General features: G+C 46.1%; 1 protein-coding gene across 1 annotated transcript in view; it reads right to left on the bottom strand.

Annotated features, from left to right (window-relative positions):
• Maml2 (mastermind like transcriptional coactivator 2) overlaps window positions 1–12500 on the bottom strand; it is a 330933-nt gene that overhangs the window by 103582 nt on the left and 214851 nt on the right. The window contains exon 2 of the mRNA XM_013346103.2: window positions 1–21. This exon is cut by the window's left edge and continues 1578 nt beyond it. Within this exon, the coding sequence (XP_013201557.2) occupies window positions 1–21 (21 nt within the window). The remainder of the gene's footprint in view (window positions 22–12500) is intronic.

Here is a 12500-nt window from a genome sequence, read left to right as displayed (position 1 = left end):
TCTTTTCAAGGAGCCCTGGAGCTGAAAGACAGAAAGGACATAAAATAGACATGTTTAAGATTTCGATTCAATTTTACCAAGTGCAATGCTATACTTTATTTTAAAAAAACATTACTTTCCAGCTTCTATGCTCAATATTTAAACTTTTAACTAAAAAAAAAAAACCCTTTATTTTGGTTTTTAGAAGCAGGATCTCATTTATTCCAGGTTGGTCTCAAACCTGCTATTGTAGCTGAGGATACCCTTGAACTTCTGATCTTCCTGCTTTGGCTTCCAAATGGCTGGGATTACAGGTGTGCACCACCATACCCAGCTTTTGTGGTGCTGGGTATGAAACCTGCGGTTTTATGAATATTAGGCAAACACTCTACTGCCTGAGTTGTAGTTCCTGCCTACATAAATTCAAATATTTGTTCCCCAAGGAGACTTGGTCTGAAACACAATGGGATACACAGAAGAAAATGAAAGTAGTTTAGAGGTCCCCCAAACCCCCATGATTGACACACAGGTTAACAGGAGAAAGGATTCTTCTGTCACATGAGGACTTATTCCCAGTACCTAAGCATGCTTTCTTCTTTTACTGGAATCAAGAGAAATATCTCTCCCATGCACAACTACCCTAGGCAGCTATATACTCTAAGTACTCACACTTTGACCAACTTGGGAAATACCAACCACTTTAAGGAAGTACAAAATGTCTAGCTTTGTTTTATATTCACCCCAAGTTCAACCTTACCCTATTTGCTATCTTCTAAATAAGGTAGAATATTCCTCAGGTCCAAGGAGACTTCCTGAAAAGCATTCATTGTTTTTCTTTCTCTAATCCCATGACTTTGCATTTAGGGCTGTATTGGGCTACTTGACAAGAAGAGTTATCGTCTGGACTCAGCCTGTTGCGGCACCCATGCTGTTCCCAGATCCTCCTTCCTCACTGTGACCTAGGATGTCTGGGTGCTCACACCCTGGGTCCCTTCATGCTGGAAGGGGCAATGCCACATGGAGATGCATTTATTTTTTTTTTTTTTAAATTTATTTATTTATTGAGGATTTCCGCCTCCTCCCCGCCACCGCCCTGGAGATGCATTTATTAAATGAGACTTTTTTTTCTTCTGCTGCTGTGTTAGTGTTCTTCAGCCGTGAAGAGACACCACAGCAACTACAACTCCTATAAAAGAAAGCATTTATTTGGGGCTTGCTGACACTTTCAGAGGGGTTAGTATATTGTCATCATGGTGGGGAGCCAGCAGGCATGGTAATAGAGCAGTAGCTGAGAGCTTGGCATCCTTCTCTGTAGGCAGTGGGAAGAGAGCGAGTGACACTGGACCTCGCATGGACTTTAAAAACCTCAAAGACCACTCCTAGTGACACACCTCTGTAGTAATAAGAGTGGCGGGGCTACGTCCCCAGCACCCCAGCCGCCTGGCTAGCTTATGCCCCGAAATAATTACACGGACACTGTATTCTTTTAAACACTGCTTGGCCCATTTCTATCTAGCCTCTTCTCGGCTAACTCTCGCACCTGGACTAGTCCATTTCTAGTATAGCCCACGAGGTGGCTTACCAGGGAGATTCTAGCCTACATCCATCCTGGGTCAGAGCTTCATCGCGTGCCTCAGAGAGCAGAGCTCTCACGTCAGCCCTGGAGATGGGAGCATGTCGTCTCTGAGAGGAGCTGCATGGTTTCTGAGCTCACTTCCTCTTCCTCCCAGCATTTTGTTCTGTTTACTCCTCCCACCTATGTTTTAACCTATGAGGGCCAAGCAGTTTCTTTTTATTGCTTAACCAATGAAATCAACAGATTGATATATGACACTCCAACACACCTCCTCCAACAAGGCCATGCCTCCCAATTCTTCCGGAACAGCTCCACTAACTGGGGACCAAGCATTCAAGCATGTAAGTCTATGTGGGGCAACCTTATTCAGACACCACAGCCTCTAAACCTTGCAGCAAAACCAAGGTATTGAGAAGCAATATTGCAAATGCGTTATAAGAAAAGGTAGTGGGGCAGACCGAATCACACTTACTTCCAATGTTGTAACCATGCAACTCGCTTGTTTGAGTCTCAGTTTTCCATGCCTAAAAACATTTTCATAGGAAGTATCTAGATAAGTTATGTAAAAATTGGCACAGTGATCACTGTAGTAATTTCATAAACTATAGCTTATAGGAAAAGGCATCGGCTCACTGTGTTGTACGTGTCTCCCCACAGTAACATGTCTGTGCAGTCATAATGTCTAATCACTTCATTCCCTTAGCTGGTGAACAGACTGCGGGCTGGGACCCTCACATCCCTGGAACAAGGTTGGAGGACCATGGAGCCATACCAATAAATGTTTTATACCAATAAAGCATTGTCACTGGTTTCCTGAACAAACAACTGGTTTGTCTCTAAAACAAGAGCTGTACCCACCACAGTGTGGCTCCCATGACGCTGCTCACAGACCTAAATTATTTAATGTGTGCTCAGGATAACTGCAGAGAAGCCAAAGTTAAAATGCTTTTCAGAAAGTTATACTACTTTTCTCCCTTCCCTTCTTGTTTATAGACACCCCCTTGCCCTCTTGAAGACCTCGGAATAAGCCAAGGAAATTCACAGAACTATATACACCTTATGTGCCAGGGGTTTTAAACATGATGGCTTTATTCTGGGCATCTGCCTGACTGAACATTAGATATACATTAGGTGTGCATTAGAGATAAGAAAACCAAGGCTCATGGGGATAAATTCACTCTTCCAGGTCACAGAACTAGTGAGTGGTAGGTCTGCTTGGGTCTAAAGCCCACCATTTCCATCCTGTTATATTTCAGAAAGCTGGTCTAGGCTCAAGGCTCACGTGGCAGGAAGGGGGTCACAGGCAGTGAGTACAGAGTCACCTTAGAATTAGGTAAAATGGGGCCGAATTGGGGATGGGCGGGATGGAGAACAGGACTGATCAGTCATTCCTGTGAACTGTGTCCCTTGCACTGGGCTCATCAAGGCCTGCTCCAGGTGATCCTGGGCATTGCCTGGCTTGTCGCTGACTGCTAACGGGAAAGCAACTTGACCCATGCTAGGCCAACCTGATCGTCCATTAAGACTGTAGACTTGGGGGCGGTGAGATCAGATCCACTAGTCGGGCGGGAAGCTGTTGCAGAGGCAAGGTGGAAGTCCGCTCTAGAGCATGGAAGCAGAGTGGAGAGGGTCTCTGCATCTTTGAGACACTGTGGCATCTTTAGAGGGTCTTCTTGTCTGCTCAAGTTAGTATGAGTGAAGCTACTGCTACTAGCCAAGTGCTCTAACCCTGTCCCTCCAGAGTCCTGATGTCCTATCAGGGATGAGCAAATTGAAGCCAAGGGCAGGGCTTCCCCAGCCTTTTCTGCTGTCTGTCTTCTTTTCTCACACAACAACGGGAGCCAGCCCCAAGTTAAGCAGAAGCCCAAGGCAGCCAGCATCTAGGGTAGAGAAGTGGCCAGCCGGCCGAGAGAGTCAGCCATGTTGCTCATGTTTCATATCAGAATGAACAGCATTTGAAGAGTCTTTTATCCAGTAAGGAACAATAGAATCCATTCTTTTTCCAGGTTTGCGTTTTCACCTTTGATTTATTTTCTATTACTTTGAAAAAACAAAAACCACTGAAAACTTGTTCTGCCAGATTCTTCTCTTGCTCCACGCACTCCCCGCCCCCAGCTGCGCACACTGCAGGATGCGGCCTGCCCTCTCTCTGTGGGCTACCAGGAGCACAGAAGCAAGCGCAGGAGGAGCTATCTGGTTCTTTCTGGAAGTAGCTGCAGCAAAGGTCATTTATTCAGGCTGCCTGCACCAGACATTGAGCTAAGCAAGCTCTGGTCCTTACAGCTTTCAGATTCTTCAAAGTAACTCTTTGAAGTGTTCTTTTGGTACTTTACCCTTCCCCTGCGTTTTCTAGATAAGAAAGGTAAGAACAAGAACTGAGTACCAATTCTAGATGGCACATGGCCTAGTCAGCAACGAAACTAGGAAGCCAATCAAGTGCTTCCAGGGCAGACCTGGCTCTCAGACGTAAATGTCACCCACATCCACTGAAGGGCCAGGCACCGACAGCTGGTTCTAAAATGGAGTCACTGTTCTACGGAAGACTCCCTTCACAAACAGAATACACGGATGCCACAAAGCAGTGAGCCAGCACAGGCCAACCTGGCCCCAGCACTCTGCCTCTTGATTGTTGACATACACCCAGTTCTCTTTCAGCTTTTACAGCGTCTCATCTAAATTACTCTGGACGCAGTGGTGAGGCAGTCAAGAAGAAAGAGCACTGGAAAGATGGACAGCACGGCCAGGACATGGGTAAGGACATCCAGGACCCTTGAGGATGGACGTCAGGGAGAGAATGGTGACGTTGGTTTGAGGTTGATAGAGAAATCTCTTGATGTCAGCCTGAAGTTCCAGTGTAAAAGACAAGTGAGACAAGAGGTCACTCCATCAGTAAAGAAGATGTGTTAAGTACACAGAGAGAGCTCCGAGCCACCTCTTATCATATCGCTCTGGCTTTCCAGGAGATGCTGCAGCTGACCAGGCTGGAGACAGAAGACACCGCCCTCCAACCCTTGAAGCACCTGCTCCTTTACTCTTCCTTACTATGTAAGGACCAAAGAACATCTTGAATTTTTCATGAGAAACCCAAATTGCTGTGCTGATTTGTGAGGTTCTGTACTGAATGCACACCCTAGCTGGTCTACCGGAGGGCTTCCCTGGGGTGCGGCCTTCCACAGTAAGTCTGGTTTACATTCCTCAGGGAATCCCGACTTCTGCTGAGATTCAGCATCCCGCTGCTCTTCACCCCAGTCTTTGCTCAGTCTTCCCTCTGAACCCCTTTGTCTTTAGAGACAGCTGGTCTCTGCTGGGGTGGGCACAAGCATGCTTAGGCTAGGCAGAGTCTACCAACAGTGACCTGTCTTCCGGGGCTGGGGTAGAAGCACAGAGGGCACGTGTGGAAGACTGTGACCCATCGGTAAACAGTGCTGTTTTGAAACAGCTGTGTTTCTCGTCTCCAAAGGCCTTGAAATATAAACTTCCTGGAGGGCTTTGAAAGCACCATGGTTGCACAATCCTCTGGTTTCTGTTTCTTCCCCTGCCCCCATCCTGTCCCACAAACTAAATGCACCCTTTGTCTCCATTGCTGCCCTAGAAATAAAGAATGTACCTCACAAAGGTAACAATTCAGCCCATAGGCCACAGTCTCCCTCCTGCTGCCCCCCCAAGTAGATTCCTGTCCCTCTCAATCAGGCAAACATGCAGGAACCAAATCTGTAGCTACCTGGAGATGTGTGTGTGTGTGTGTGTGTGTGCGCGCGCGCGCGCACACACACACACACACACTTGCCTGGATCCCACCATATGTGAGTTTTCTTCACAGTCCATTAGAGATGCGATTGATGCTAGAAATTAGAGATGATCCAGACAGAGGCCAACCCAAAAGGTCACGTGTGACTTCTCACTGGTCCTTATAGGTATGTTTGGGGTCTTGGAATAAATCCTTTGAGCTCATTACAACTCTAGAAAGTGAGAGTAATTCCTCCCTGGTTCTCACTTCCCCTTAGAAGGGTCACTTCCAAGTCTATCATCAACCATCAAAATCATTGAAAGAGTGAAGAAACTGGAGATTTGAGACCTTTTCCAAAGACATTAAAAAGCTTCCTTTCAGCTGGATGGTGGTGGCACACACCTCTAATCTCAGTACTCTGGGGGCAGAGGTAGGCGGAGCTCTGTGAGGTCAAGGCCAGCCTGGTCTACGGAGTGAGCTCCAGGATAGCCAGAGGTGTTATACAGAGAAACCCTGTCTCAAAAACAACAAAACAAAACAGCTCCCTCTCTGTTTTGGCACTGGAGAAGTCTGGACTTCTCTGTGGCTAAGTGTTGCTGGATCGAATATGTCTGACCTGATTGTACGCTCTCTAAGTATGGGCCTTGGCTCCTCTTTCCTGAGCATGGAGCTACCGTGATGCTTGCTGTGCCTGAACTGCTTCCTGAAATAGCTGAAGTGTTTGTCTCAGTCCCCAGGACACAGGATCCTTTTAGCCACTCAGCATGCCGAACAAGAGCAAAAGGTCTGTAGCTTGTGGGGCGCTCTGCCATGCTGACGCTCAGCCCACTGCCGTTGATGTGATGTCTTCATATAAATGTAAAGCCCTGTAAAGCCCTGAGAACCTCAGCCATGAAGAAGCCAAACAGCAGCAACATGAAGCAAAACTGCAGGAGGCAGGAACACGGTGACGGACTCAGGGTGGATGTACCCCATGAGACGGTCCCAGACTGGTGTGCAGGGCTCATCTTGATTGATGCCATGCTGGGTGGAAACGCTGGAGCTGCAGAGCAACAGGGCACACTTCCGGTGTGAATTTTAGGCAGTCATGCACTCCTTTAAGAAAAATTGTGGGGCCTTTGTTGGTTGGGGGCTCTGCCGTTGGTAGACTGGGTGAGGACGTATACTAGATGTGTCTGAAAATTTTGTCCATAACTTTGCTCCACATGATTCAGACTCTGACAGACTTCATCACTTCAACACAATAGCCATTCTTTATAAAATCCAAGATAAATTTGAAAATTCTTTGTTTATTCTTAAGATATGATTTCAGTATATACATACATGTATACATATTTATGCATGTATGCGTATATATGTAGAAATATCATAACGAAACTATTTTGTATCCTAACTTTAAGATTAATTTTAAGAATTTCAAAGTAGGTATCTTTCCTCTGTAGACAACTACACTAAATAATGTCATTCCCAATTCATTCCATGATCATGATGTCCTTAATCATCCCCAATTGTCCCTATAATTATCACAGGGACCTACAGGAGCCTTTCAGAGATGGGCCTGCAGTGTCAAACACAGAAAAGAACATAATATTCTATAAAATCCTGAAGAAAAACAGAATAACTACTTTGTGCATGTAATACTTTATCCATGACTCACTTTTTGCCCAAAATATATCAAAGTGGATCCAAAGTAAATGCTATGTCTGAAATGCTGGCTCTGCTCCTACTGCTCAAAATGTCCCTCTCAGCAGAATGCGCAGCGCATTAAACATCATCAATCAAGAGGCTTCTCTCTCCCACTTCACTTGGAGGGTCCAGCTCCAGAGCTCTCTGGAAGGCTAGCTCACAGTCTCCCGCTTTCCCCGTATTCTTTGGCTCTGCTTTGATGATTTTAGCACTTTCTGTCTTGTATTGTTCTTGGCAACTGGTTTGGGTATGTGAGTTTTTCACTTAAGTACGATTTCAAAAGTCAACAGAAAAGCGGCTTCTCATGGCCTCAAAGCCCATCCCATCTGTAGCCCAGGGAAATGCTCACGGACTGCCTGGTGATTTGTCTGATTAGGCAGCCAGTGGTCTGGGCACTTGACTAGTCAGCGTGGGCCACCTATGTCTCTCTGTTCTCTGCCTGTGCTCACCAAGGAAACCTGCTTCTGTAAGCCTCGCTGACTGATACCATTGCTTGTCCAGGTGGAGAGCTGTTGTCTGCTGGGTCAGAGAGCATCCACATTGTCTGTTCATCGTTTGGGGCTGTAGTACGGCTACTGACGTGTTCCATCTGCTCACAAAGCGAAGTCAAAGCCTCCTGCAGCTTCATGCCAGCCTTCATTACCTTTAGAGGCTCAGGGGACTTAGATAGGTACCAGAAGTCCCTTCCCTTCCCAGCCACTCTTCTCCGTTTTCAGATGCTCTTTGCTTTCAGTGTATTCTGAACTCTGACCTTCTGGCTCACCTCTTCTGGACCTGTGTTGTCCACGCAGCAACAAAAAGTGTGTCCTATTCAGACCCAACATACCCAACCTCAACCATATTCTTTTTCTCCTCCCCCACCTTGTTCTCCCCTCCCCTTTTCCTCTCCTGTTGTCTCTCCCTTCCCCTTCTCCCCCCGCCCCCCAATTCCAAAACAATTATTGCATTGCAGGAACCTTGCGCATGGCTCCTTCCCTCTGGTGTGCACTGCCTTCCAGGGCTCTGTGCTCTTGCCATGGACCCCTCTAGCTCTCTCTTTCCTTTCCTCTCCTCCGAGGGTGGATCCAGTGGAGGTCTTTCTTATGATCTCCCCATCTGAAGATTGTTACTCCTGCCTGTCTGCAATTACTTGGCTATTTCCTTGACAATACTTACAATTTTAAATAACTTTATTAATTAGATTCCATTTTTAAAGTTTGTCTCCCGCGTTATAAAATAACGTGTAGGGAAAGACTTAAAGGCCATGTTGTCTTTTTTAAACCACTGCATATTATCTTTAACATGACTCAAATAAATCTGAGAACAATAAGAGTGTTTAAAACAAAGATGTTTCTAAGAGGCTTTGAGATGCTGATGGATGTTCTGGTGGTAGAAGGTGTTTTCTTTTTTGTTTCTTTTAATTGTCAAGATTTTCAAATTTTCTGCATTGACACATATTACCTATAAAACAGATTGGCATGGGCTGCCCCTAATTATCTCTTCCCTTGCTAACCACATGCCCACATTCCTGAGGAAAAGGTGCTAATCTAGACCATTTCATTGAAGCAGCCCCAGTAGACAGTGCCAAGGTGTACTGTGGGCTCAGATCGAATGTTTTAACTACTCCTCTAGCAATGGATGATGGAAATAAGGCTCCCCCTGCCCTAGAGTTGTGAATATTTGAAATGAGAGCCTTGGCTGCTCTGGTGGTTTTGAAGAATGGCCCCCAAAGGCTCATATATTTGAATACTTAGTCACAAGGGGGTAGATTAGGAGGTGTGACCTTGTTGGAGGAAGTGTTCACTGCTTTGAGATTTCATCAGGACATAGCTGTTAGCAGCTTTTCCAGCACCGCAGCTAACTGCTACCATACTCCCTGCCATGATGATAATGGACTAAGCCCCTGAAACTGTGAGAAAGGCCCAGTTAAATGCTTTCCTTTCTAAGAGTTGCCATGGCCGGGGTGTCTCTTCAGAGCACTGAAATGGTGACTAAGACAGCTGGTCTCCTGACTGGGGCCATCTTCAGTGACACACAGGAAGCATGCCTCATCTGCAGGATGTAGGAGAATGGAACTAACCCAGCAGGAGAGGCAGGAGGAGAGAGCCGACTGAGGCCTGGAGAGTTTTATGGCTTCCGATGTTTAGGGGGTTCACCACCATCCCCTACTATTTACTCTTTAGTACTTGTCACATACACACCTTTACCTTTCGTCCCCAGAGCCACTTTAAGAAGGGCTCCTGCTCTTTGCAACACACTATTCATAACTCTAACAGGGATTCAAACAAGCCAACAAGTACTTTCAAATTAAAATTTTTATAGTATAAACAAAAACTAAAAAGCTAAACACACGCATTTATTTTGGTTTCTTTTTTATCTTTTCAATTTATCCCCACTCTTCCACAGCTTTTATGAAGGAAGGACCTTCTTAATCAAGAATGAGATCAGTTCAGCACAATAGAGATTGAACAGGGCCCTCTGCTGTCTCCATATCTCTACACGGTATTCATGGGAGGTCCTGAGATAAATCTCCACCCATTCTCCCCTCAGAGCAGCAGAACAATCTGGAAATGAAACTTCTGTGGGAATCATGTTTGGACAACTAAGGACTGCCACGGGCGAGCTGGTTTGTGTGCAATCACCTGGATACAGAGGCAGGATGAGACCTTTTAAGACGTCCCTGCTGGGTCAGGCTCATCTTTACCTCAATCTCACAGGAAAACTAAGACGTGCTTAGAAGGTAGGTTGACAAAGTCCCTGAAAGCACTAAACACTGCCTTTGATGTCCTTGGCATTGATGTCGTCATCTTTTGAAAGTTTGGAAGAAATACTTTTTTTCTAGCAACCGTCTCCAGGTTCAGTGTAGGGTGTTGATGTGTTTCCTCTTTTCTGAATGCCAGTGTGAGTAACTGTGGCATCCACACAGACAGAAGCTCTGCAGAGAACCGCAGCTCTCTTTCACACCAAAGGCACACCAGAGTGGAGGCAGCCTAATTGGCTCTATGAAACATGAAGAGGTTTGCAAAGGTATTTTGTTATATTTGAAACAAACAAAGATCCCAAACCTGTACTTCAGACAATTAAGACCTTCTACACCAGAAAATGAGACCTATGAGCAGATAGAAAATTCCCCCTTGTTTTCTGAGAAATGAAAAGTTTTTCTACTTAAACTCTATGATTGCCATGCACTTATGGGAAGTGTTTCTTGATGATTTAAGTGACAATCAGTGAGTGAAGCCCCAACATTGCCTGCATTAGAAGTATTCTTTGGAGCACTGTCTTACGGCAACATGCTAACCTGCTCAGTCTGGTGATTACAGGGTGGAGGTGATTGCTCTACTGACAGATTCTACTTCTTCACATGTGGCCAGCTTCTTTGAAGAGGAAAGAAAATTTAAAAACCACCTATGTTGGAAAATAAATCTTTTTAAGAAGCAAAAATGAAAGCAATTCTCTGTGAAAGCAGAGACCTGGAACTGTGAAGGATGAGCGAAGTTCACCGGAAGCCGCTGAGCTCACAAACGCTGTCTCTACACAAGAGTGTTGTCATCCAGTCCTTCCCCATCACGGTTCTGAGGAGGAACATGCACTATCTCCTCGGCCTTCATTCCTTAACGTAAAACTCATCACTGTGTGCAGCTCTGTCTGCCTAACATATCAGAAGATATAGCTTCAACTCAGGAATCTCATGACTCTCAGAAGTCCCCTAGCTGCTTACTGTATTTGACTTTTAAACACGACACAGGACTGAGATAAACAGACAACTCCCAACACACAAGCACGCAACAGTTGCCACCTTGGGAACTGGGAACTGAGGCCACTGGGACACGGACTCACATCCCACAAGCACACATTTCTCCGTTGGACCTAGTTTGCAATTAGCATTGCAGCCACCGGCTGCATTTCTGGAGGATAAAACGCCTCATCGCCCCCAGCCCTGCCAAGATCTCTGCACTGATGTCTGTTTCCGTCATCACTCCTGAGTCCTCTGATTGGTGTGTTTGGTTCGCTAGCATCCAACCCCAGCTCCAGACTCTCTCCTGGGCTGAGGAGATGCCTGTGGGAAGGAGCTTGCACAAGCCTGAAGATCCGAGTTTCAATCCCCAGCACATGTTTAAAAGGCAGGTGCTTCTGAGCACATCTGTGAGCAAGGTGTTGTAAGGGGCGGAGACAGGACAAGGGTTGGGGTTTGCTGGTTGCCAGATGAGTTAAAAAAAAATCCATCAACTCCAGATTCAGAGAGAGATCCTGTCAAGGGACTATGGTAGAGAGTGGCAGAGCAGGGCACCAGGACATGCACAGGTGACACATGACAAGGCCCACCACAAGAGTGCCAAAGACACACTCTCTCCCCGAGCACACATCATCAGTCACTGTATCAACACTTGGCTTCCCTTGTGCGCTTACTGACCTCAAAGTTGTACTACGTGTTATTATGCTTTTTTAAGTATCTCAGTAAATAGTGAAAGCATCATTTTGTGGCCTCTAATGCCTCTGGAAGCAATTTATTGTAGTGAGGTACTAGGGACTGGATTCAAGTCTTTATTCTACTTCCTACAAGACAGGTGACAGATACGAAGTACAGTGTAACCACTCTCTGCCTCAGTTTCCCCTCTTTATAATGAGGATAAAAATTTCAACTCAGTAGATGTCAATTTGACAATGTCTATAAAAGTTAGAATTCAAATTGGGGCAAATAACCAAATATTAGTAGATGTAGGTCTGATGCTGTGATTTGATAAGATACAGCTGATCCCCGACAGACCTCCAGGAAGAGGGGAGGGGCCGCAGGCTTGATGGGCACACATGGCTAGTTATTTAAGAAATTCCATATTTAAAATGAAGGGTTCATAAAGCCAGACAGCTCAGTTTTGGAGGACATTTAGGCTGCAGACACTGTGGGGATTCCTAGAGGTTGGCATGCCCAAAGAAGGCCAGGGCCTTTCCCCTCCCCCTCTTCCTGAGAACCCCCCTTTAGCTTGTGCATCCACACCCTTGGTAACTGCCTCTGTAATGTGTTGGTAAATATGTTGGGTTTTAATGAGCTGTGCTAGCCAACTCTCCAACCCTAGCTCAGAGTCAGATCACCTCAAACCTAGGACATGGCCTCAGGCTTGTGATTGTCATCTGGGATTGGAAGAAGACTGTGGGTTCAAAGTCCTTACCCTGTAGTGTCTGGTGTTGTCTCTGAGTAGAGATTTAATTGGTACCATGGTTATGCCCTGTAGAATCATGGGTTGGAAGCTTAGTATCTGATGCTGCAAGGTGGAGAGGTGATGGAACATTTAACACTTGACCAGTGGGGTTCGGGCTATAATAATTAGGTCAGTGGGGCTTCTGCCTCGAGAAGAGAGGAAGGTAGTTCTCCTGGATGGTGGGGGTCGGGAGGAAGAGAGGAAGGTAGTTCTCCTGGGTGATGGGGGGGAGAGGAAGAGAGGAAGGTAGTTCTCCTGGGTTGTGGGGGGGGGAGGAAGAGAGGAAGGTAGCTCTCCTGGGTGATGGGGGAGAAGAAGGTAGTTCTCCTGGGTGATGGGGGGGGGAGGAAGAGAGGAA

Source organism: Microtus ochrogaster, chromosome 5 (genome assembly GCF_000317375.1).
Source record: "Microtus ochrogaster isolate Prairie Vole_2 chromosome 5, MicOch1.0, whole genome shotgun sequence".
NCBI lineage: Eukaryota > Metazoa > Chordata > Mammalia > Rodentia > Cricetidae > Microtus > Microtus ochrogaster.
This window is presented reverse-complemented; position numbering and strand designations above follow the sequence as displayed.